Source organism: Terrapene carolina, unplaced genomic scaffold, assembly GCF_002925995.2.
Source record: "Terrapene carolina triunguis isolate 2854851 unplaced genomic scaffold, T_m_triunguis-2.0 Scaffold238, whole genome shotgun sequence".
In the NCBI taxonomy this organism is placed as follows: domain Eukaryota; kingdom Metazoa; phylum Chordata; order Testudines; family Emydidae; genus Terrapene; species Terrapene triunguis.
The window spans coordinates 11,608,903-11,636,225 of NW_020664589.1; the positions used below are offsets into that span (position 1 = coordinate 11,608,903).

Below are 27,323 nucleotides of genomic sequence, written 5' to 3' on the forward strand. Positions count from 1 at the left end.
CCTAAACTAGAAGCAGGACACCTAGCAAATGGTTGTGGAGACTCCCTTTTCTATGTCCAGCTGTGTGCCTCACGAAGGTTGGCTAGCTTGGGGAAGCAGCTGGTGTTGTCTGAGGGTTACCAGAGGCATGTCAAATTCTTGCAGTGAAAGGCGAGGTGACTTGACATCTGAGAGTGTATTTGCATTCAAATACAAACTTGAAAATTGCCTGAGTTGGCTATGCTTCCTAAATGTTCTTCTCCAAAACAGGCTCTTTCCCCCTAATTATAAAGGGAGACGGTTGTGACGTGTCATTCCATATTCTTTATGAAAATATGCTTATGATAGGAATATGCCATCACTGAGATCTACTTTCTGCAAGGGCTCATGTGAGATATCGTTGGCAAGGTTATGATTTACCGAATGCCATTATCCTGTTTGTGTGCATGTATCATTTCTGTATCTGGAATTAGGACTATTGACTATGTCTCTGTATTTCAACTATGCTTCTTTGGGTGACGCCCACTGCCAACACTTCAGCTACAACATGGAAACGCCTGACAGGGTGGGTGGCCCATCAACAAGGACAATGGACTGTAAAAGAGCTTAGTCTTCCCGTGAACCTGTGGGTCAGCCTGTGAAGAATGGCTACCAGGGCCCCACAGGGTCAGGTGGTCTTGTCACCTGATACTAACATGACCTGGGACTTCTTGTAACTTTCCACTGTAAGGGAAGGGCGGGGGAGGGGAGGGATGTCAAACTCGGAAACAAAGGACTCCCGCCTTATGCAAATCCTATTTAAGGGTGGGGAGTGAGGTAATCCAGGTCGTCAGTTCTCCCCTGCTACCCCACCCAAGATGACAGCTGGAAACAACAAAGACTGAACTGGGGGAAAGAACTGGGCCCAGGCTGGAAGGGCGGCTGGCCTGTGAAGAAGATTATTAGAACCACATTTAGGGTGAGAACTCACATGTAACCAGTTTCTTTAGTGTATTAAGCTTAGTTTGCGTGCTCTGTTTTATTTTCTTAGTAATCTGCCTTGTTCTGTCTGCTACCTCCTTAACTACTTAAAATACACCTGTTCTAGTTAATACATTTATTTCTCGGTCATAATACAACCCAGGTTATGTGATTTCTAATGGGGGGCGGGGGAGAAATTGTGCATACCCTCCTCCACATTGAGGGAAGAGGCGAATTTCATATATCTTTGGGTCTGCACTCCAAGGGAGGGGGACATCTGAGTGCTGGAGCACGTCCCTCAAGCTAAGTCTTCCCAGAGCTGATCGGCAGCTGGGTGTGGCCCTGCCTGTGTGTGTGTGAGAGGAGGTTTTAAGAGCCTGGCTCAGCAGCACAGGTTCAAGGGGGCCCATGCTGGCAGAACAGGTAGGCTCAGTGGTATCTCCGCACATCAAGTGACTTCCCAAGGGGTCCAACCCGTTACAACCATTTCTGAGCAGAATGGGGCCCATTCTGAATGAAAGCTCGTTTCATATGCCTTGGTTCTCTCCTGTGATGTGGCACAGGCAGATACTGGCTACAAGACAGGATCACCTGGTAGAGGGGCCCTTCCATAGTGCAGAATCAGTATAGAGGTTCCTATGCATACATCCTCCCCAAATGCTGATGTAGCAGCAGAGCCGGGGGAAAGGCGGCATGAAGAGGGTGGTCCTACACCCCAGTAATACCTGGTTGCCATGTCAGCACCTTAGAGCCAGTGCAATTGGCACAAGTTAGAGCAACTCTAAGGCTGCTGTAATTTATGCGGGGGGATTGGACCTTGTGTACAGCCAGCACAGGACCACAAAGGTGACTTAAACACTGCTTTTCCCCCCATCCCACTTCCCGAGTTGTTCTGTGTACTCCTCAGCAGCGCCAAGCTTCTGGCCTATAATCCGATAGAACATTTTCATATTTTTTTTTTAATGCAAAAAAAGAGAGAAAAACCTGACACCAAAACTCGTTTTGTCAACTTTTTGTGGAAAAGCGAAACAGAAGAGCGAACCTTTCCATGCAGTATTTGTCACCAGTACGGCCCAGCCCTCCCACTGGCCAGGCTGAATGTGGTTAGCAGGAGGATGCAGTAAACTGTTCCCATTGGGTAAAAGAATGGTCTCATCCGCTTCCCAAATCCATAAGCAACTCTTCAACGTGTCGGCGGCAGCAGCTGAGCCCTACGGAACAAACGTGTCGCATTGTGCCATGAAATACAACACAGGCTTCTTTGATGCCTCGTAATTGCATTTCAGTGTTTGTGGCACAATTGTACCATTTCTGCAGAAGTTCAGCAATTTTGGTTACTGGCTTCCTCCTTTTGCTGACCTACAAATACCAGTTTGCAGAGGGCGATTTACGACCGAGCATGAAATTACCATCTTGTAAAAGCCCAAATCAGAACTATAAATAGGGCTTCAGTAGATGCACACAGAAAACCCCAAGGGTGTAGTGCCTCTCCTGCTTTGTCTGTGCAACATAGAAGCATAGTGACCCATATTAAGAATTGGAGACTCAGCTGATGTAAACTGGCGTAGCTCCATGGAGACTATACTGATTTACACTGCTGAGGATCTGGCCCCAAATTTATGGGCACAAGGATGAAAATAACAGCTGGTTAAAATGACACTAATCAGACTTCACAGTAACCAAGAGTACTTAAAACTTAATCCTCTCTAGTCTCTTAGCCATTTATCTTGTTGTCCAAAACATTAATGAGACACAGTTTATACTTCCAATGAAATATTTATCAGAGAAGGGGATTAGCCTCTGGGCTAGTGCTGATTAACCCCTAGATGTCCATAATGGATTAGTCATGTTTGCTGATGATCCTTGTCAATTTCAAGCCTGGATTTTAAGACTTTCTCTCTTCCTGTTTTTCGACATAGCTATATAAAAGTGGTCTTTTATAGCGGCATAACGTAGCTCAGAGAGAAGTATGGCCTACTGGTTAGAGCGTGGGTCCGGACGCAAGCAATCTCTGAATTTCTAATTTTAGGCCTAACGCTGATCTTGGGCAGGCCCCTTCACCTCTCTGTGCCGTTTATAAAATGGGGCTATTAACACGGACCCAGAGGATGGAATGGATAATGTTTGTAAGGCAGTACCTAAGAGGTAAGTATGAGCAGGACAAGAAATGGTGGTCTGTGCATCAAGCATTTTGGGAAAGGAACTGAATTTTCCTCGAGATGTTGGGTGCATCTTGGAGCATGAGCCATGCAAAGGGTTGTCAGCTGCACTACGATCCGATGTCACACTGGAGTTGGAATCAGGATAATGTCAAGTTAGTTAGGTGAACTGTGCAGGGTTAGAGGCTAGAAACTCAGTGGGTGTAAATTGACTGAGCTGAAGTAGCACAACATGATGCTCAAGGAAAGTAATAGAGGAGAGAAGTTCACCCAGCTAAGATCTGCAGAGCCCCTCACTTCTGCAGACCAAGTTCAAGGGCTGCATCCTGCTCACCTCACTGACATATTGAAGTCAGTAGCCTGAATTCTCACTCATGCTATGGACCCACTATACCCTATAGGTGTAAATTACATTTATATCCACTTTAAGGCCTCCTTACACTGCTGCCAACGTAAATGAGAACTGGGCCCAATGGGACTACGCAGGTGAGGAGGATGGAAGGAGTTCACACCAGATCATCCGCAGACCTAGCGCTGCCACAGAAAAGACTTTAATGTTGAACTTTTACAAGTTTTTATTTGCCACCGGGTGTTCTCCCTACTGTGCTTGGTACAACAGGGCAAGGAAAGACTTGCATGGAGAAAAGAAATCATATAATAAACAAAACTGGCTCATATTTTTGAAAACCGTGATTGGTGTTGTTTCCAGTGTGGGGTTAACATGCATTTTTTTGTTTGCTTGCTCAACCTGGTATGTACCGAAACAAAGACCTTTTCAATGCCTTAGGGCTAGTCTACACTACCCGCCCGGCTCGGCGGGTAGAAATCGATCTCGCGGGGATCGATTTATTGTGTCTCATCTAGACGGATTAATTGATCCCCGAATCGACGCGCGTACTCCCACCTCGTCAGGAGGAGTAAGCGCCGTCGACAGGGGAGCTGCGGCGGTCGATTTGCCGCCATCCTCACAGCGGGGTAAGTCGAATAGGATACGTTGAATATAGCGTAGCTGAATTTGCATATCTTAAATCGATTCCCCCCCCCCCCAGTGTAGACCTAGCCTTAGATTGGGGCGGCCGAATTTACTGACCCTCCGAGCTGCATATAACAATCTTCAGAAGATGGAGAGCCAGGGTGCACCTCCTAGGGCTCAGGGCTTCAGCCCCATGGGAGGCGCCTTCTGGGGCTTCAGCCCCACTCCTGCTGAAGCCCTGAGCCCCAGTAGGTGGGCTCTGCTGGGCAGAAGCCCCGAGAATCCCCTCCCAGCTGGGCAACCCCTACCCTACCACCCCGCTGCAAGGCAGAGGTCCCAAGCTCACCTGCCCCCAGTCCAGTAGGAGAAGAATGGAGGATTCGTGGTGGGCTCGGTGAGCCGCATTTAATGGTAAGAAAGCCGCATGTGGCTCACGAGCCACAGTTTGGCCACCCCTGCCTTAGATTAATGAGAGAGGAAGGATGGTTCAGTGGTCAGCAAGCAAACTGGATACTTGGGAGATCTGGTTTCAATCTCTTGCTCTGCCACAGACTTTCTGTGTGTGACCTGGGACAAGTCACTCAGTCGCTCTGTGCCTCAGTTTCCCATCTGTACAATGGTAATAATGGTCCTGCCCTACCTCCCAGGGGAGATTGTGAGGTGCTTAAATTCTATGGGAATGTGAGTCCCTAATCGATAGGTGTGGATGAAGGAGAGGTGCCTTTTAGGAATGGTGAGCTTTACATTTGTGTTTCAAAAGTGCCCGAGCTGGTGACACGGTGCGATCTAGTCGCTGGAGCAGAGGACTGTTGGGGTTGTAGTCCTGGCACTGCTTTTGACTTCCCGTATCTGATTCTCCACTGCCTGGCATCATCACTTACACCCGTGCAAAATGGGCACACAATTAAACGGCGGCAAATAGACCCAAGAACAATGGAGGATTCGGATGAGGTAGCATTTTGCATCTACTTTGCAGAGGTGGAAGTGACTGTACAAGGTGCTCAGCAACGCAGAATCAGGTCCTGAAACTCAATGGCAGGCCTAGAACCCAAAGAGCTCTCTTGTCCCACCCCGTGCTCTTACACCCCAGTGTATTTCAGAAACATAAACCAGAAGAACTCATCTGGCCATGATCAGCTTCCATAAAAAGCATCTCACTCTATCCAATGGCCGCTTTGTTAGAGCCAAATATAGCCCAAGTCAGTTTAATCACTCTAAATGTTAATTGGGCAAATATCTTTACTTCTCAATGCTCAAGGGTTGACTATATGAGTTGGATGTCTGGAAGGCAGTTACTGTCTACGGCACAGTCAGCAGAACCTTGAATAAGCATAATACAATCTCCCAGAGTAAATCAAACCACAAGACAAAAACCTATGATAGTCTAATTGCATACTTCAGTTACTGACAGTTCTGAAGTTACACACACTAGTACAGGGAACCTGCTATAACCTAGCAGGACAATTATAAAACACCAGGACAGACAGACAGGACTTCAAGGGCTTTGTAAAGCGTTCACCGAATAGATTTTTCATCTAGGTTGGGGGTGTTATGCTTCTAAGAAGCACATGGGATCTTTTAACAGTCACATCACTTACGATTACAAAATGGAGAGGAGCAGCTATGCATTCATGACAGGCTGAAGAACAGTAGACTTAGGGCTGTCTAGTGGCTGTCCCCTGGCCTTTATTGAGACACTGAAAGAATCACTCTACTGACTATCCCTTTAAAATGCCAGGAAAGAACAACTGAATTGGCTATGTTATCCCCGAGATATAGTTAAGTATGTGGTGCCAATATTCTTCGACTTGCTCTTTGGATCAGATCCTTGAAATGAAATGGAACACTGCCAGGGAAGTGCTCTGCATCGCTGATCTTGAAAATAGAACATGGTCAAACCTCTCTGGGCTTCTGAAGAAAGATGTTTGGGGAACGTAAGAAAACAGATAAACCAGGAAGCTTTCTGGGTCTGTTGCCATGACCAGGTGTCTCTGATCTGATGCGAACTGGAAAGGAAACAGGTCTCACAAATAAAAGGGTGAAAATATCCATTTAAACAGGACATTCTAGGCCAAAGGGAGGTCTACCCATTGGCACTATTTGCTAGTAAACTCTTTGAGAAAGACCATGAAGACAGTGGTGATTTTTCTCTTCAGAAAGTCTGCAAGCATCCAGATGTTATTCCAGGAGAAGAGTAGAATTATATGGGTCTGCCTGGTTCCTGGTAAAAAACAAATTTTGCATAGTTTCTACCCCAAAACATAAAACACCCTCCTGGTTAGTTTGAAATGTGCCCCAAGCCCCCTGAAACATTTGAGCCTCTATGCATCTTTTGGCCAATATCACCTCAGTTTCAAACTTCAGTTAATTAGTAGCATGTTCCAGTCAGCAGATCTACTTAACATTTTGAAATCTTGCAGGGGTGGGGTGGTGAGAGAGAGAGAGAGAGAGAGAGAGAGAGTGGTCATTTCTAAAGGACATTTTTCTGGCTGGTGTTCTTAATTGCTTAATAAAACACTTTTTGGTAAAGAACAGTATTTCTGTATACCAAGCACCACTAGAATATGCATCAAGTATGTTGTTATGAATATGGGAAATATCTGTATTGTTTTTAAAATTAATTTTGTGTGGACCTCTGTATATTTCATTACTGTCATGTTGTCTGCTATATGGGGGCAAAGAGTTAACTCGGTCCGTTGTGTGTTTTTTCAGATTTGCAGGAAATCAAAGGCCATGCCTTTAGACAGCCCCAGTTACGGGAGTTTAACAAACAATCCAGGTGTCAAGGCCTTTGAAGTTTTATTTCTGTCCAAACTGGGCACAGCACCCCCTTAGCTTGTGGAAAGGGTTCGGGGGAAGGCAGCACATGAAGAAAGAGAACAAAGAGGCTTGCTTGGTTTTTAAAAGACCCACTCCATGAAGCTTAGGGGAGATGGAGAGGAAGGGCCTGCAGAGAAAGAGGCTGTAACCCAACCTCAGAATAGTTGCGGTACCAGGGCTAAATTGGGCCTACCAAAATCTTGAGGGAAGTGCTAAACTTTAGGAAAGACTAATATGCGTGTCAGCCTTTTGGTTGTTTTAATCCTTTTCTCCTGATTGCTACGTTCCTATGGATAAATAAATAATACGTTGTTTTAAAGAAGCTGTCTGGTGTCACTGCATTTACTACCGTTCATGGCTCGTGAAGGGAAGTCTATAGCAGGGGCCAAACCCATTCAGACCGGCTGAGGAAACACAGTTGGTAAACAGGGGGTGCTGTAGCCTGCAGACCCAGTCTAAAAATGGGGTCAAACACAGGCTTCCACTCTGAGAAAAGTGCAAGGTGCTGGGCCTGTCCCTTGAAATATTGCCCCTGGAAAGACCATGAATGAGGGGGTCAAAGGTACAGCTAGCCCTGGAACAGTGGAGGACATGCCATCTTTCTGTCTTAGCCAAGAGATCCCCAAACCAAATATATCCCTGTTCTGGAAAATTCATCGCTGGGGGGAAAAAACGTCAGTGTGGAACTGATGAAACACTGCTGATGCATCTCAGAAGGTGGTTTTTTGGAAACTGTGAACAGACAGAAGCAAAAATTAGTCATGGCAGAGACCACTTGGTATCTGGATCTGATTCTTCGAGTGATTCATCCATAAGAAATCACCACTTTGCCTCACATTTTGCATTTCCCTCTTTATTTAGAAAGTAGCTCAGCTTCACCAAGAATATGTGACCTTTTGTCTGAACTGCTTTTTGATGGATGGGTGCTTGCACCATCCTCAAATTATCATGATTTCTAAACCACTGGTTCTGAGACACAAAAAAGCAGCAAATTGTGGGTTTTATCACTCCCTACGTTCTTGGTGCAGTAAAACTATAATCTTGCAACATCAAAGGGGGAAATCTATAGCATGTGTCATTTTCAATGTAGATTTTAACACAGCAAAGTTATACATGGAAAGGAGTAGCCAAGTTCTGACTGTGATCTGGTCAATTATTGATTGGAACGCTAGAGAAGTGAAAGCACTGAGAACTGAGAACATAACTGCTTGGAGAAATCTGTAGGTCTGAAATGAGTGAGAACTGGAAATCCCCTTTCTGTTTCTTTTGAGAAGCGACTGAAGGAAAGAAAAAACAGTGGATCAGATTATCAGCTGGTGTAAATCCAAGTATTCCATCCATTTCATTGGAGACACACCAGCTGAGGATCTGGCCCAGACAGAATAGTGGTAAATGATGCTTTCTTTGGACAAGTTTTGTCACAGAAATTATTTTGAAGCATTTTTCTAAGTTATTTCTTATACTATCATGGCATCAAGGCCGCATTATGCCAGATGCTATGAATACACATGAGAAGAAACCGTGCCTGCCCCGAGGAGTTTACATTCTAAATAAACAAGACGGAGAAAGGGATACAACCTGCCTCATAGCAGAAGATTGAGAACCAGGCACAAAGAGGTTAAGTGACTTTCTTGAGGTCCGTGGCAGAGCCAGGAACTTAATGCATGTCTCTTGAATCTCTGCTTCAGTGCCTTGCCCATCAGAACATCCTCCCAGCCGAAAGTCCCACAGATTTCTCAATGATCATTGAATCACAGAAATCAGTGATCAGTTATCTACTTCATCCTCCTGATAGGGCAGGATTATTCCCAATATTGCAGTGTTTTGTCTAGGCTAGCTTGAAATGACTCAAACAATGGGTATTTGCACCACTTCCTTTGGGAGACTATTCCAGAGTCTAATAGATCGTGTTTAAGGATTATATTCCTGATATTTAGCCTCAATTTTATGTTCCTTAACTTCCACCAATAATCCTATTCATACCCCAATTTAAGTAACAGTCACCTTCTTTGGTGTTTGCACCCTTACACATGGTTAGCAAACATACTCAGACCCCAGTTAACCATCGTCTGGCTAGGGTAAATGGATATGGAATGTATTCTCAAAAGCATGAATGGGGTTTGCAGAACTATGAAACTGCTGTAATACCAAAAACACACAGAAGCTCTTTAAAAGCAGCTCCTCCTTCTAGGAAATCTCTACAGGGCGAAGCGTTGGATTGCCCTACTTTTAAAGCCATACTGGCTAATTTTATTCTAAATCCTTTTGGCTAGTGTTTGCAAGTGATTTCTGCTGATTTAGACTTTTCAAGATTTGCAGCAATTTACTTTTCTAGTCCTCAGTCTTTCACCGTGGGAAGCAAATCATTTTTTTTTTTAAATTGTCCATACCCTGTTGAAACAAAGCATAAATATGGACAGTAAAGTGAGTCATGATGTAATGGGTATGGAACACTTGAATGCTGGTTACCCATTAGCCATGACACAGCACTTATCTTACATACCAGCTCCTGTGGTTTCTAGTACCAAATTGCGATTCATCAAGTATTTGGCAAACTGAGCAGGGTGGGGCCATGAAAATGATGGGGGAAAACTGCTGGAGATAATCAATGGCAATCTGCCTTGATCACTGTTTCAGGCCAGGAAATCTAGGCATGGAGCAAGATCTTAGCTCCAGACTCTAGTTCCCAGAAGAACTGGGATCTTCTAGCAAAGCTTCTCCTTTTTAAAAAAAATTAAATTAATAGAGATATCCTATCTCCTAGAATAGGAAGGGATCTTGAAGGGTCATTGAGACCAGCCCCCTGCTTTTACTAGCAGGACCAAGTACTGATTTTGCCCCAGATCTCTAAGTGGCCCCCTCAAGGATTGAACTCACAACCCTGGGTTTAGCAGGCCAATGCTCAAACCACTGAGCTATCCCTCCCCCATGCCTTAATATTCTTTGAATAGCAATGTGCAAGAAACCAACAGTTGCTGAGAAAATGTGTTGTGGCCTTGAGAGATGATTTGCTAGGTGAACTTATGATCACCATTAACATGCAAGAAGTGGAGTTGCACAAAACTGTAACATGTAAGCTATCGTCTTCTCATTTGGCTTCTGCCCATCTAGATGGATCCCTGGGGAATGTGCTAACAGCCTTCTTTTGTGTCCTTGCTTAAGAAAACAGAGAAACCCCACATTCTTCCAGATGAAAATTTTCCCATCAAAGATGCACCCAAACCAAAAACCGGGATCCAAATACTTGGGGAGAAGTTAGACCCGGGTCTAAACTTTGTGGCTGTGGGCCCACATCTAATCTTCTCAGGCATGATGATGGACAAACCAGAACTAAGAAATGAACCCTGCAATTCTAATTTAGCCAAAACTCTCAATGAGTTCAACAGGAGTTTAGTCTAAAATATAGACTGAAGAAGGATCCTTCTAACACCTATGATGATTGCAACAAGTTGGGCAATTCATGAGTCTCTGTAGTGCTATTGCTAATTGGAACTCAGATCTCCTGAGTCCCAGTCTGGTGCCTCAACAACAAAACCATTCCTACAGCACCTGAGTTTGCCCCATACATATTAGACAGGCGAAACCCTATGTACCCTGAAAGATCTGACCAGATCACAGTGTATGGGGGTATGGAATACCTGAAAAAAAGTTCATGCAGATCTCCCAGATTGCAACAAATCTTTGCATTAATTGTAAAAAGAAAAGGCCACATGGAAATGCTGAGAAGGTGAACTGAATTCAGATGTCCCAAAAGGTCACCTTTATGCAAATCACACCTCTCTTGCATTCTGTACACCAGCATGCTCCTAATACACAGTGGGCTTGATTTCATTAGCATTTGGGAATAAACCAAAAAGCAGGCAATAACACTGGAAAGAAAGGAGGAGTGGAAAATCTGTTCTCTTTATTCAACTATTTCCTATTAAAACAAAACTCTTTGATTAAGAGAAACTTCAGCATTGAGAAAAACAAACGGTGCCATGTTATTTACTGGCTAGAGCATGCTTTCTATCCTACTGATGGGGCATGTCCTGGTGTCACACATGGGCAAGGACCAGATTAATTTCATCCCTGGTGCAGCCTAAATCTGGAGCTTTTGCCGCTGTGTGGCAAGCAATAATATTATAAAGAAGTTGGACTGCAAAGCAAAAACAAGTGTCTTCCAATGGCGGTGATGAGTGGGGTTTTCTATTTGTTTATACTTATCTTACTGGAAGATGGACTTGAATCTTCCAACATTAGAAACCTATTAATTCAGTCATACGTTTCCCACATCCTGAGTCTGCATGCCATTTTGTACGTCACCAGTTGGCTTAAAATTGGCCTGGATTCTCGCTACTTTTTAAACTATTCAGTTCAATACCATATATTTTACTACAGTAATGCAACTAGGCCACTCTAGGGGAACATGGGCCTGATTCACTGATGCCCTGCACCTTGGGTAGTTATATAAATCAGTGCAAAATGGGTGTTAACGGCTACTGAATTAAACCGGTCGTGTTTTACACCCACTTTGCTCAGACGTAAATGGACTGTACAAGGTACAGCGTGACCGAGAATTAAGCTCTGCTTTGAACAGCATCTAGCATGTTTTCAGTACTACTACAAGGGGCCCTATTCTACCACTCTTTACTCAAGTTGCATAGTATTTGAACCCGTGAGTAGTCCTGTTGAAATCAATTAAGTTACTACTTGGTGGAAGTTACTAGTTGGTGTGAGTGAGTGTAGCAGGAGGAGGCTCAGGATTAATAATAAGCAGGCCTCCTGCTTCACCTAAAGTTTGTGGAAATTCACATTAAGATGGCAAGCTGGATACAGCAGATATTATATTTATTAATGATAATGCCTAACTGATTAATAAAGAAAATTAAATCCACACGACAAATGGGATTACAGTCATTCCAAAGTTTCTGTGCAACACCATAGCCTAGGGCCAAGTCATTCTATTTCATTTCTACCCGTTTTCAATGTGTTTTCATCTCCCTGATTTGTAATACCCTCTTGGCAGCTTGAACAACAATGGCTTTGCCAGCTGATTTTTATCATTTTACATTTGGCAGATGTGGATTTTCCTCCCCATTGTTTTCAGGGGAACTGAAGTTAATGTTGTTTTTGTTTAACAACCACCTCAGCTGGATGCCAAGCAGACGTCTCTCTTTGTGCATCAGGAGCCCATGTGAGGCCAGTGCAGCTGTGACAATGCTGTGGTGAAATGATGCTGCACAGCCAGCAGGGGGACCACGAAGCACTATGATTTCTGTAAGCCCTACAAAAATAGGGATTTTTCTTTTCATTTCCCAGTGATGGAGAGGTAACTTTTGAGAGGAAAAGTCCCTTCACACCTCTCTGTCTGGACTGACCATTCTGTAAAATGGGGTAATACTTTCTTCATTGGGAAAGGGATTTTGATGCTTAATTAATCAATGTTTGTAAAATGCTTTGAATGAAAGGCAATTATAGAAGCAAACTTTCTTTCTAGTGTGGAATCTGCGGATCTCTTGCTAATGAGATTAGAACACACATTTGGGACCTGAAGTCTTGTCTATTTCCCTTTCAATAGAGTACTTGTCGTCAAGGGAACTAATTTTATGTCAATTGGAATGCCTTGATTCAAGTACAATGCCCAGGATCCGAGTCTGAGCTCATCGGCAGTTTCGCACCATTGGCTTTGGTGGAGTTACTCCTCATTAACACTGCTGTGAGAGGAGAATCAGGTTTACAGTCTGTGGGGTCATATGCATGAATGGGAAGAAAATAGATTTTAAAAGAAACTATATTAATCTCACACAGAACCAGAGGCAAAACAGAGTAGGGAAAACTATCCAACATCATCAGGAAAGGTCTAGGAATGTTTTTTCCATCAATGTAATCTTTTTTAGAATCCTGATTACATTATAATGGCAGCCCTGTTAGATTTACGATTTTCCAGTTCTCGCCTTGGTTTGTAATTCAGTGCATCTCAGACTTTCCTAAAGTACTTTCAGTGTCATAGTGTAGACAAGAAATCAGAGCTAGCAGAATTAAAAATCAAGGGATCAATGGATTGATTAAGATTATTTGCAAAAAACCATGCACGTTGCATGCGCACCCCCCCCCCCCAATTGGGTAAAGAATCCTTGTTCTGATCTGAATATTGTTTTTTTCCCCTTCTATAGTCCATAGATTCATCAGATTTTTGGCACTAGAGGGGAACTGTTAATCCTTTACAAATTGTGCTTAAAGTCACAGATCCTTTTGCAGTGACAACCATGTGTTATTTATATAGTTGTCACTATTGCTAATAATCCACAAGGTTTGTACATAAACAGCCACATTTTCTCCGTCATCTTCTCCCACCTAATCCTGCAACCCAGTCATATGTCTGAATTGTTGTTCACGTCACATAAACCATTGTCACACCTGACACTACTTGGCAGCGTCAACAGAGGCCAAGGAATGAATGGGGCCAGGGACACTGAACTTCCCTCCAACCCGCAGAGCTGGTCCCTCCAGGAGATGGTTGAGATCTTCTGTGGTTATATGGAGGGCTTTAATTTCCAAGGCTTTTAATCCAGGGCCTTTCAACAGCACTAAATTCACATCATTTTTTTCTTTAAAGTCATAAGGTTGAATTTATTACAGCAATCATGTCTGTGGCAACAAGGTATGATGTCATAATACAGGATGATGACTTCACTGCTGGACAGTGCCTAAAGAAGAGCTTCTACCAGGACACACATGTTCAGGTGCTAGCAATGAAACCAAAAAGAAGGCATATCATTGCAGAGAAAGGGGGAAAAAACGGTGTGGCTATTTCATTGTGATATTTGTTACAAATAGTGCCTATTTGAATCTTTCCTGAATGGATTTATTAGTCCTAATAATTCACCGAATAGCTCAGAAGGACAATTGTCAGCATGTGGGATGTGCTTAAAGTATTCGCAGCAGCTGTTTGCAGTTGGTTACCTAAGTCACATAGCATTGTTTCTGCTACCTGATTGGCTGAGTATAACTTTTCAACCTACGGAATAATGCAATCATGCAACATTTCATTACATGAGTGGGCTTTGCAAACATTTTGGCCAATACCTAATGGCTTTCCCAAATGCTACCAAATAAAGCGACCCCCGGGAATAACAGTGAACTGAACTCAGTGCTGTTATACGTGCAAATATTTGGCCAATAAAGATTTTGTTTTAAACAATGTAAACATTTGACCATCTCTAACCAATATCCTCTTTTGCTAAGCTACGTGACCCAGTTTGACGCTGGGCCAACTCCCGAGTTGCTGTAAACCAGCACAGATCCACTGACTTCAATGAAGCTCCATCAATTCACACCAGCTGACAATCTGGCACATTCAGTCTTAAAGGTTTGGCTCTTTAATCTTGGCACATTCATTTTGGAATTTTCCAGTGTGCCACTGCAAGCCTCAATGTTGTATCTCTCCATTCCTGTTTAGGAGAAGCAAACAGGTCTGCACAAGAACTTAAATCACCTGGAAAACTGCACTCATCTGAAATCGGGCTGGTAACTACAGCTCCCACTGTTCAGCAAGATCTTTCAGGCCCAGACCCTCCCATGGCGTAAATCAGCACGGCTTCACTGAACTCAAAGGAGCTACTCCGATTTACACCATCTGAGGTTACACCATCTGAGGATGCAGCTGTTGAGCTTGGTTTGACCCCTTGGTTTCCTAACCCAACAGTTTTCAGAGTGGTAGCCGTGTTAGTCTGTATCGGCAAAAAGAATGAGGAGTCCTTGTGGCACCTTAGAGACTAACAAATTTATTTGAGCATAAGCTTTCATGGGCCAGTGGGTTTTAGCCCACAAAAGCTTATGCTCAAATAAATTTGTTAGTCTCTAAGGTGCCACAAGGACTCCTTGTTCTTTTTAACCCAACAATGAAATTCCTTGGAATGCTGGGTAAATTTCACTGTTGTATTGCACCATTCTAAGTGTGTCTCTTCTTTCATTCCCCTAGGATGTGTTCTTAAACATACTTAAGAAAATATTTTTTCTTCCCCTGGCTGTGTGCCATTGAAATTGCACAGATTTTCAACACAATTGTTAAAGAGACTATTAAAGCCCTAATGGGACTTTCATTTGCAGCTGGAGCAAAACAGAAAAGGTCTCGTTTCCAAACAATGAGCTGTTTTGTATGATCAGAAATGCCAACCACATCTGGGACAAGAGAACTAATGAGATTCCCGCATTCAAGTAATTGAGAGACCAAAGTCAGACAGCACCTGTAGCATCATTCAAACCAGCAATGATTTGAAGGGTTTGCTGGGGCCTCTATTAAACAACTATCCAGTCATTGCTTCTACTGTGGATCAAGTTATTGTTTTGTTTTATTATTATGGTAAAAGGGGTTACTGGAAAGGAGGATCCTGCCTGTGGAGGCCCTTTGCAACCACAGGGGTCACTGACCCTTCTAAGTGTCCTAGTTACATAGAGAATGCCCTAACATATTGCTCGTTTTCTTCTTCACACCATCACTATGTGATAGGGGGAGAAGGGGGTTGAACCCCTCTCATACTGTTGGGGAGTGTTGCTGTGAGCTGTGAAACAGCTCCTGAGCTCCACCCCAGGGACAGCTGCAAATTGGCGGTGAGGAAAGATAATTCCTGTATAGGCTGTCTGTCATTTCTAACGCACTTTATCTCAGAAGGAAAGGTGCAATATAAACATAGGATACCATTATTGCTGCCACAGCACTAGTATGCTGAATGCTCTGAAAGCCCCCAGGATTTTTAAGGATGTAGATGTAACACCTCTCCTGAAATACAAACAGCTCCAGGCGCCCATTAGGTACCTGAACAGTATTCTCTTAATTTGTCCAGTCAGCACCTACTCATTAATTAAGGGGTTTTCATCTGAATAATTTTGGAGGAAGTATCACTGGCATCTTATCAAACCTACACTTGGCTCCGTCCAAAGCATTTCTCACTCTTTTTTGAGCTAATGCATCAAGGGATTTCAGCTAATGCGCGTTTCACCTAATCCTTTGTTCAAGTCAGGGGCCACTTTGTCCCCAGTGTCCTGTTTCTCAGGTAGCTTGTGTGCGGACACCCCCAGTTTGATTGGGGTAAGGGGGGTTGGAATGTAGGAAAAACCTAGCCCAGCCGGTCAACAACAACGAAGGAGAGGTGCCAACCATCCCCCCGATCACCCTGCTTCTCTGGCGACATCTACGCTACGCACGGGGGGTGTGAATCCCCTGCTCGTGTACATACTTGTGCTAGCTCCCTTCCAGCTAGCGCGAGCATCACTAGCAGAGTGGCTGCTTGGTAGCATGGGGCGCGGCAGTGGAGGGATGGCTGAGCTGTGCCGAGAACAAACCAGCCTGAAACGGATACATATGTACTTGGCCCAGTTCAGCCGTGCCTCCGCGGCTGTTGTACCATGAGAACGAGCAGGAGTACGTGTACATGAGGAATCACACCCCTCGCTTATACTATGGACATAGCCTCTGTTGCAGCCTTTTGTCCGGCTTGTCTGTTAGACTGTAAGCGGTTTGGGATAGGGACTGTCTCTCTCTAAGCATAGGGACAGCACCCAGTGTTGACGGGGGCCTCTAGTCACTACTGTAATAAGAATGATCCCACTGGGTCAGATCAGTGGTCCATCTAGCCCAGTGTCCTGTCTTCCGACAGCAGCCAGTGCCTGGCGCTTCACAGGGAATGCCCAGAACAGGGCAATTATTGCCCTGTTGTCCAGTCCCAGCTGCTGGCAATCAGAGGGACATGCACAGCAGGCGGCTACTACTGCCAGTAATAACTGCTGTAACTGATTTGTGTATATTTTTATATTAAAGGGGGCAAGAGGTACTCTGACCTAATGAATACTCCAGGGCCTCAACACTAAATCCCAGTGTTTTGGAAAAAGCTCTGTGTCAAACTCATTCTCAGCCTTGTCACTTTCTTTCCAAGGAAGCGGGGCCATAAGATGGGAAGGAACCTGCGGGGTCAGCCAGTCCAGTGCCGTGCAAGCCCATCATATAGTGCCATTCATAAATGTATCATGCTCCATTTTAAAATGAGGTTTTTTGCCCCCACTCTTCCTACTGGGAGGCTGTTCCAGAACCTCCCTGCCCTAGTGGCTAAAAACCTTTCAGGAGAGTAATAAGTAAAAAAAGGAAGTTCTTCTTCTCACAGCACACAGTCAACTTGTGGAACTCCTTGCCTGAGGAGGTTGTAAAGGCTAGGACTATAACAGGGTTTAAAAGAGAACTAGATAAATTCATGGAGGTTAAGTCCATTAATGGCTATTAGCCAGTATGGGTAAGGAATGGTGTCCCTAGCCTCTGTTTGTCAGAGGGTGGAGATGGATGGCAGGAGAGAGATCACTTGATCATTACCTGTTAGGTTCACTCCCTCTGGGGGCACCTGGCATTGGCCACTGTCAGCAGACAGGATACTGGGCTGGATGGACCTTTGGTCTGACCCAGTACGGCCATTCTTATGTTCTTAAGATTTTAAGTATCTCTCAAAGGAGGCAGTGTGGTCTAATCAGCACTCTGATAATTAGGGCCAGAGGACTGCAAGCCAGAAGTGTCCCACCCGCTAATCTGGAATGAGCCATTGACTCTCTTAGGAACCTCAGGCAAGTCACTTGACCTTTTTGTGCTTTGAGTCAAGCCAGCTGTAACACAGGCTAAAAACAGACCCCAATTGACAAACAGCTGCTGTGGGTGTCTAAATTAAGCTTTAACCTGGCCAAAAATATTATAACCCCCTCCACCACCACAAAAGAAAAACAACCCAGATGCTAGAACCTTTATGTAACTAACTCCTTGCGTGGGCTAGGGGTCATCCTTCTGAAATGGGGAAATCTGGCTTATTTTCTATCAGTGCAATAATGATGGACCATCTCACCTTCTACACAGGGCTTCTCTTAATTAGAGGACAAGAAAGTGCTGATTCCTTCAGGTGCATAGGATTACGCTCCCTAAACCATGAGATCCCTCAAACTGCACATGATCTTAGGGGATGTGTGCACAAGTCCTACCTCCCTTCACTGGCTCATGGTTCTCACAGGAACCCTCTGGACAGTCAGTATATTGCCTGTGAGTCACACTGGCGGTTCCTCCCCTGAAGCTGCTTAGGGAGGGGTCACTTGTAGAAAGGTAAAGCAGATACATGAATGCTGACATGATCCATTTGTGTTTGGTAGTGGAAGATAATACCCTAGAGAGCTGCTATCTTATCAACCTCACTACCTGCCAGCCCTTTCCCACTGATCCAGCCTGTGTAGAGGCACTTTCTCTAAGGTGTGTGTGTGAGGGGGGGAATCACTACTTTCCCATTCCTTACTCCTGTAGATTGGGTGGGTTTTCTGCCTGTGGGGCTGGAGGGGACCATCTGAACCATTAATAATACTTGGCACTGCCCAACCCCTTTCATGCTGGAAAGAGCTTTACAAACAGTAAGTAGCTAAACCTCTTAACGTGCCCAATGGGTAAACTGAGGCACGAAGGTTAAGTGACATGTCCATGAGCACATGAATCTGGAACAGATCCTAGAAGTCCTGGCTCCCAGCTGAGTGCTCTAAAATGCATGAACTACACTACCAACAGCAAGTTGACCAACTCTGACTATAAACTGCAGGTCAGCAAAACAGTATTGCATAATTACTGCAGAGTCAGGGACCATATCAATACCTAGATAGAGAAGCAAGATTTGAGTCCAATACAGAAGGGTCCACTCCACACGCCAGCAAATCGATGGGAGGTTTGCCAGAGGACGACGAAAACCATAAAACTGGCCAGCGATGATGACCCAGGACAGTTGAGAAGCTTTAGAATGACATAGGATATAGTGAGATCATGGAGCCAAAGGGTGAGATCTCCAAACAGGTCAGTCCCAGGGTCTGTGGGTGAAATCCTGGCCCCACTGAAATCAATGGGAGTTTGGTCATTGGACTGCACCCAGTGGGCACAGACACAACCGAGGTCCCCCCAGCAGTGGGAGTGGAGGAGCCCTGTGTTGGATATAGTGGCAAACTGTAATCAGTGCAGTCCTAAGGGCATGTAAAAGCTTTAATGCCTTTAACGGTGTTTCAAAGTTTTCCTTCTTCCTCAGTCCATTTGCCAACGAGGGTCCGGCCACGCTGAACTTGGTGGCTGAGGTTTCACACACTCACTTAGCTGTTCAGCTCATAACCGCGCTGGGTTGGCAATAACCATTTCCTCGTGTGTTGTTTGCAGGGTTGTTGATGCCCGGTTGGGCCCAGGATATTACAGAGACAAGGTCCTAATTTTTACTGGGCCAACCTGGTTGGCAACAGAGTCAAGCTTACCAGGCCAGTGCTCCATGTAAACTTGAAAGCTTGTCTCTTCCACCAACAGAAATTGGTCCAATAAAAGATATTACCTCGGCCACCTTCTCTCTCTAATTCCTCCATTCAACATCCCCATTCACCTTCCACCCACTCCCCGGTTAACCTGTTGCAAACCAATCTTTTACAACTGATCTGAAAATATTGCTTTTTATTATGCCATTGCAATTTTGTTTCTTTTTGCTCCAACACTATTTACCTCGGGTCCCAAGAAGCACAAAGAATCAAGAAACACTGAACCCAGAATTAAAAAAAATCTTTAGGCTTCTTGTAGGTCCTTTGGACGCCTGGTGCCGGGGATGAAAAACAAACAAAGCAACCCTGCAACATCTCCAGTGCACTGATAGATTCGGATTGTAAACTCCTTGAATTCAAATTAGCAAAAGAGCCCAGTACAGCAGCAACTTGTTTGCAACAGCTCGATTTCCTGTCTTTGGCTGCATATTCAAACTTGCCGCTGGGACCTGCCTCCTGTGCAGCTCTCGGATCTGGTTGGAGATAGACAGGGAAAGAAATCAAGGCTGCCAAAGGACGGGAGGAAGAAAAATCTCCCCATGCCACACGTTCAATTTCTCTCTCTCTCTCTTTTAAAAACTTCTTTCCCTCTTCCCAGCCCCCGTTTCTCCTGGACTCCAGTGGAAGGGGGCAGAGCTCTGCAGCCTCCTAAACTCTGATTTGCTGCATTGGATCTCGATTGACAATCTCTCGCATCTGCTTTAAAAGAAGAAGGGAAGAAAAAAAAGTTTCCACTCCTCGATTAGTCAGGGGAAGGGGGACATCACTCGAGAGGGGAGCCCGAGAAGAATCAGATCAAGAGGAGGAGGAGAGACGGAAGGGAAGCGAAGAAGGACCTGCTATACCAAGAAAGCAAGACAAGCCAAAGCAAAAATACAGTAACAGAGAAAGTTCAGACCCTCATCCTAGTTAATACCAATCAAACACAAACGTCCAACTCATGGCTTTATAAAAGTTGCTTCTTCTGGGGGGCGGGGGGGTCTGAGCCTTTTCCTTTGATTTTTCTACCCCAGACCTAAGGTTGTGTGAGCATTTGCTCAGTCCCCCCAAGCTGATCCCCCTTTTATTGTGGACCATGGATACACACACAAGGTGGAAAAGAAGAAGTTGGATAAGGACCAAAACTATAGCAATATTTCTCCTCTATGCAATTTCTCAAAGCAAAGCAGGTAAGACACTTTTGTTTATATGCGTTCTTTGTGTCCTTAATAAATAGTTTGCCTTCAGGCTACAGAAATAGCTCTCTCTCTCTCCCTTATTTAACTTAGCCTTGTTAAAACATGATTGCTGTTGACTAATGTTCATGTCATCTATGTCTGGAGCAAATATATGGGTGAGCTGACTGAAGACTTCAGAAAACTTGTAACAAAAAAGAAAAGTTTGCTTTCTATTGTGCTTTGCAAAACATTTGTCTTTTCTTACCCAATGCATTCCAAAAAAAAAAAAAAAAATGTTTTAGCTGCCTAAGTCCTGTGAATGCCATTTGTCAGGGGGCCCATAAAAGGGAAAAACTTAAAACACAATCCTTTTTTTTTTCTTAAAACAGATCTGCCAGTTGCCAGGCACACTTAAAAAAAGGAATCAACATGTATTTTTAGTGACTTTTGTTGTTTCGCTATACAGATATTTTGAATTAATTGTAAACGTCTCTTCTTTGCATAGTTTCTGCTGGAAGAGAGCAAACTTTTGTCAAGAAATAATCGGTTCGCTTCTCTCCCGGATCAAAGCAAGAGATCTCAGTGCAAAAAGCTTTTGCAAACTTTGCTTTTAGAAACTTAGAAAGCGGACGCCCTCTGTTGTATGCTGCCTGTACTTTTGTTAACTCAGATTTGCATTGCCCCCCCCCCCCCCAAATTACTGTTGCTGGGTTTGGTAAAGGAGAAACTACAAAATGCAACAGTTGGGACAAAAACAACGACAGCTCCACGTGTCACCTTTTTTGCATTATAGAAAAGGAGGACTGAGTACTTGATTTTGTTACTTACTTTTTGAGAAGTTTTTTTTGGTTAATTTTAATACTGGCTTTCACAATTATTAACTCTGGAATGCATAGGCTGGCTAGATGAATACTGATGGATCTACCTTGAAAGTTCTTTGAACTTACAATAGTTTAACTCTACTGAGGCTCTAAAGGGTACCTGCAGAGGTTTGTGGTCTGCGAATACTAAAGAGCAATATTTATTTCAGATTTCCTTTTATAGTACTGTGGGAGGAAGAATAAGAGGAGGTTTGGGGGCAAAGCCACTTTGATGATTTTAAAAGGTGAGATAGGAACCATGATGGAGTTTTGCAGTACAGTTAGGGCCAACTGAACGGTGGCAGCTAATGTCAAACTGAGATTCCAATGTTACTGACTAGCAAAAGCATTTAATACAGCCTGTCTTAGCTTCAGCCTTAATTCTGAAGTTTGCATAAGTTCTTTTGGCAGCCCAACCACTATTTGGCACATTATGTGTTACCAAGACAAGCCGTGGGGGATTCAGACCATAACAGAATAATGATCAATTTATTGTCATTTCAAGGTTCTTCGTTCTAACCCAAGAGGACTTATTTATAAAAAGGAGGCAAGGGACTTGTCAAAAATTGCAAGAAAAAGTTCTTAGGTGAGATAGAAAATATTTTCTTTATTGAAAGATAAATATCTATAGATAGAACCTCAGTGGTGGAAAAACTAATATCACCTCAGAGTGACTCCCAGATGTTCTATTGCATTGCAATCTATTGGATTATGACCTGGAGCAATGGTCTTTGGCTGGATAGGGACCGGATCTGATGTCCATCTTCATATTTGGATAGAGGAAAGAATATTTTCTGGGACCATCCTCTTTTAAAGCAGGCAGCTCCTCGGATGGTACATCAGTGGCTATTGTACTACCTTCTTTTGCCATTTGGAGACTGCTAAATCCTTGTCAATTTCAGAAATTTAAATGGAAAGAATACAAAGTTTTTGCAGTCCTGTTGCAGTGCAACTAGCCAGGGATGTATTTCAGTAGTGTCATAGCAGCTTAGACATACTGTCAGTCTCTATATTCTTTGGAGTGCTTTTAGGGAGACTACTCATTGGCTTCAGGGAGATTTGGATCAGGAGCGTGGAGGTATGTCCATCTAAAGCGCATTATGGACTAGGAGGTTCCATGCATCTATAACGGTCAGTGTATAGAAATCTTGCTGTTCTGAGTAGCATCTCTCTTTGAAGTGAAAGGTCTTGAATGTTCCCAGTGAGCTTCCTGGTATGATATTGGATTACTCAAATGTGGGAGGAGCCAGATTTGGTCATTTAAAGGCAACGTCTAATGTTCTTTTATCTGGTTAACTTCCCCCCAACCGCAGTTAAGTTCTCTTTCCCCTTTTATTTAATCCCAGTTTCTTAAAAGGACTAAAATAAAACTGAAATAAAATGCACTGAAGTGAAAACTCATTTCTCCTTTGTCCTGCTCGGGAGCAAATACACCTCTGCTATTCAAGGGGGAAAAGAAAATTATTTGCAGACCTTGATTTATTCTAGAGACCATGCCATAAGTGACTTGAGCTGGGCTGTCTCAGTGATTCCTTTCCAAGCCACAGTGACCCCTGTTTTTTTACAAGTGGTGTCACATTAAATTTAACTGACGGACAAAGTTGGAGTCTCTCTTTATTTTTACAGATCCTCATAAAAGTGAATCAGGTTTCTGGGCGAATATTTTTGGAAACAGCCATTTCCTTTAGTGGTGGAGAAAAATGTAATAAGAATGCACAGCATGGTCTTTGAAAAGAAATAAAAATGCTGGAAATTATTAAGTATTTTGTTACTATCTGTTGCTTCTCCCCTTGGCTGTTTACATTAATCTAGAATGAGCTAAGAAAATAATATTCTTAGTCTCTGGCCACTTAGGACAGTTTAATATTTTTCCAGTTGAAAAGGATAGGAGTGGCTAAACCAGGAGAAATATGACCCTGTTAGTCTGGAATGGATGTCAGGCGACAGTTCTGATGTCCAATGGAAAACGTGCATTGTGGTCTCATTGTTTGTGACTTGTTTCTTGAGAAGGGGGAGAATTATACCACCTTGGAACAGAACTTTATGGATAATTTGTTTTTGTTTTTTTTAATAAGCTACAGTAGTACATGCCCCATTCAGAAGTTGACAGGGACGCATCTGAGTCAGCTGACTAGCATCCCTTATTCAGTGAAACCGTGTATATTCCAAAGGCAGGATGCAGACGCTTCTCAAACCACTCCCCCTTCCCTATAGTGGTCTCTTCCCCATTGTCACTTAGAATGGCACGTGGGGTGAAATACAGTATCAATGCCATAACCAAGGGGCCAATTCTGCCAGCTACCGAGTGGCCGCAGTGCCCAACAAAATCGATGGAAATTGCGCACACTCCGTATTCGGCGTTATTAGGCTCCAGCATCATTATTTTTCCCTTGGCCCTAAATGACGAGGGATAAACATTCGACATGGGATTGGAGAAAGCCCTGAAAACCAGCGCTGAAAGGGCATTGCTCCTTCTCCACTAAATGTACTTCTCCACTAAATGAATTGTCGGTGTTGTGCTGCAAGCAGGCCTGTTAATCAGGGCCTTTTAGCCGTCAGTACTGGATCCTTTACGCTTTCGAGCTGATTTCTCCTCCTTGTGGTTTGAAGGCTGATGAGTCATTTTGGGTATAATTATCCTAGATCTGCAACACAGATTCCTACTGGATGAAAAGCCCTTTAATAATAAGGTTAATCCTATAAACAAAAGTATTTTGCCCTTACACCTAGGGCATGCAGAAATAATGGCACTGTTAGGACCAACAGAAGGGAACTGCAAAGGGAATATGAATCCTTACTATGGGAAAAAGGCCCAAACCTTCTTGTTTAAAGGGATAAAAACTCTCCCTTAGCGGTTTTCTTTTTAACACACAAAGCAATTGAAGCGAATCATTAGATTGGCGTGGTGCCTCCTGGTTACTCTGACAGGTCGCAGAATAGTGATAGTCTGTTTGCCGCAGACATCTGTCAGTTAAAAGTCTTGGCATGAGTTGATAATGTGGTTCCCATTTTCTTACTTTTCATACCCTTGTGCTATGTGCCAGGGATCCAGATGTGAGAGATGAAAGGATAAGAGTGGGTGTGTGCACTAAGAAAGGAAGCCATGGAGGTGAGCTCAGATTCCCAGTTTGTGGCACTGGTATGAGGATTAACAGCTTTGAGGATAAAGGAGGTTCTTTCAGCCACCACAAAAAAGTGCTTTTTGTAGAGGAATCATGTGGCTTTTTGGAAAGTCCTGAAGATGGCATAAAATACGTTTCTATCCTGGGGCTGGTCAGAATCAAACTTGCCTTATTAACCAGGTATAACCCACTGCTTGAAACGTCATAGGATGTGTTGTGTGTGGTATTTTTCTCTCTCTGTGTGGTGCATATAAACATCTGTACTATCCCTGGCACTCCATGTAACACTCTGTCAGTTACTGTGTCTGGATTCATCTTTTTTTCCTGTGGATCTTGAAATATATATTAAGAAAGGAAATTTTGGTGTGTCTGGTAAAGTCTGAAGTCCTGTAAATAAACGAAAGTGGAGTTAGCCCTTTGTCATGTGACAATAGTCAGGAATCACAGAGCTAAAGGCTTTCCTCCAACACTTCATAAGGAGCTTTATTAAGATAAGGACATCAGCATTATCCCTAAGTTGTCCCTTTTTTCTTCTTCATTGTAGAGTGCCTGCCTCCAGACTTCCTCACGTTGCATGTCTTCTGGGTATAGATTCAAAGAAACAGTACATATATCCTCACAGCCTCTTTGAATTTTTTTTTTTTCAGAGGGAGGCACTGGCATCAAAACAGATGTGAATAAGCAAAATACACATATGTGGCATATTTACTCCACTACCTCTGCATTAGTGAAAGTACCCATTTATAGACACGTGGCTTAGATAATCCAAGGTTTCTGTCTGGACTTGAGAAATAAATCTATAAGAGCAGACTTTCCAGGAAACGGCTCTTTGGTCTGTTTTTAAAAATAGGAGATTTGGCAATTTATTTCCTACGTCTGTCTCTCTCCCTCTCCCCGCCCTGTCACCTCACTTTAATCTTTGTCCAAAGTTTAAGTATACTTCCTGGAGCAGAAGTTTAATGTTAGTGATAGGAACATCCGTTCTCAGAGAGCCTGATCCAGCTTCCATTAAAGTCAAGGGATAGATTCTTATTGATTTCAGTTTGTTCTGGTCCATAAAGCATAATATATCAGTAAATATTTGTGAGTGTCGAGTCTGTTTTAAGATTTCAGGTACTCTGAGTAATAACAGTGAATAACTAAATAAAAAGATCACTTTTCCCCTACGATACGCATTCCTTCCTGTTGGATGGGACACCTGCTGGCACTTCTAACAGATTTGTCTTTAGACAGCATGAACCTGTCTGTCTGTACTGTCAGTATGATGATTGTGCATAGATTGTTAGGCAGAGATTTTTCCGAAGCCACTTAAGAAATATGTACCTATTCATTTCAAGGAGGGGGACCATGTGTCTAAATCTCCTCGTTGGCTATGAAAATCTCAGCCATAGATTTTTAAGACCAGCAGGGATAACTACTCTGACCTCCTGCATCACACAGGGCTTAGAATTTCACCCAGTGATTCCTGCAAGGAAGAGAATTGTTCTTCCTTACTACATTATTGACTACTCTGGGACCCTGTAGTTATTTAATTCATTTTATGTGTTACTGTAGACTAGGGTGACCAGATAGCAACTGTGAAAAAACGGGACAGGGGGTGGAGGTGGGGGGGTAATAGGCGCCTATATAAGAAAAAGTCCCAAAAAACGGGACTGTCCCTTTAAAAACAGAACATCTGGTCACTCTGCTGTAGACAAGTATCAAATGTAGGAATAATTTAAGAACAGTGCCAGCAAGTGCCCTATGTCGCTCATGATTGGAGAGTGGTCAGAACAGTGTCCTGTAGAGATGGAATGGTAGAGTGGGCATACAGGGCATAGGACTGAGAGTCAGGATTCCATTTCCGAGTCTGCCATTGATTTGCTATGTGGCCACATCATCCCAACTGGGATTTCCAAAGCGTCCTAAGTGGTTTAGACACCTGTCTCCCATTGAATTTCAAAATCCCAGTCGTAGTCCCTGAGTGCTCCGTTTTATCTATTTGCAAAAGAGCTGGGATGATGCTGTTTGTTTTTTTACCTTCCTTGCAAGCCATGTGGGAGGGAATGTGGGAGCTCAGTAATCCAGAGATCCCCAGGCCAGAAGGGACCATTGTGATCATCTAGTCTGACCTCCTGTATAACAGGCCAGAGACCTTCCCCCAAATAATTCCTAGAGCAGAGCTTTTGGGAACACGTTGAATCTTGATTTAAAAATTGCCAGTGATGGAGAATCCACCACGCCCCTTGGTAAAATGGTGCCAGTTGGTAATTACCCTCCCCATTAAAAACGTACACTTAATCGATGTTTGTGAAGTGCTTTGTGACCCACAAATGGAAGGTGTGTGATGCAGATTCTATTCTCATTCTTGTTATTGCTGCTAGTTGAAAAAACTGGCAACCATCTTTTGGGGTGAAGAAAAATCTCAAAAATCTGGAAAGCCAGCTCCAATGACAATATTTTGTGGTCTAGGTTGGGGTCCATTGCCAGGGTGAGACCCGTCAAGTGGCAGAGGCCAGCGACCTCCAACATCTTAGTTCTCTCCTCTCATTATGCACCATAGTGTGACTCCACTGACTTCAGTGATTGACACTGATCTTAAGTGCGAGGGCAGTGAGGTCCTTTGATGGGCAGCTTTCCAACCACACAGCTGCTGAAACAAGCTCTGCCCTGGGTGTTGAGCCCCCAGGCAGAGGAAGGGGAAAAACACAAGTGTCCTAACCTAGGGGCCTTGCAGACAAGAGAAACATCCTTCCAGGGACATGAGATCCTTGTTCCGTTTGGTGCAAGTTGCAGACATGATGGCTTTGTACTTGAACAGCCTTGTTTGCCCACAGGATGGTTGTTAGTAGTAATCATTAGTGCGGCCCCATAAATTCACAAGACGCATTCCTTGCCCTGAAGAGTTTTTACAACCTAAAACAGGAAAATGGGGACAAAGGTAAGGGAAGGCATGGGGAGAGTTTTGAGAATCGCCT

At 43.7% G+C, this 27,323-nt stretch overlaps 1 protein-coding gene across 1 annotated transcript in view; it reads left to right on the forward strand.

The window, feature by feature from the left end:
* Window positions 1-19,740: 19,740 nt before the first annotated feature.
* Window positions 19,741-27,323, forward strand: part of COL5A1 (collagen type V alpha 1 chain) — a 239,793-nt gene continuing 232,210 nt past the window's right edge. The window contains exon 1 of the mRNA XM_024206663.3: window positions 19,741-20,396. Within this exon, the coding sequence (XP_024062431.2) occupies window positions 20,303-20,396 (94 nt within the window). The 5' untranslated portion in view covers window positions 19,741-20,302. The remainder of the gene's footprint in view (window positions 20,397-27,323) is intronic.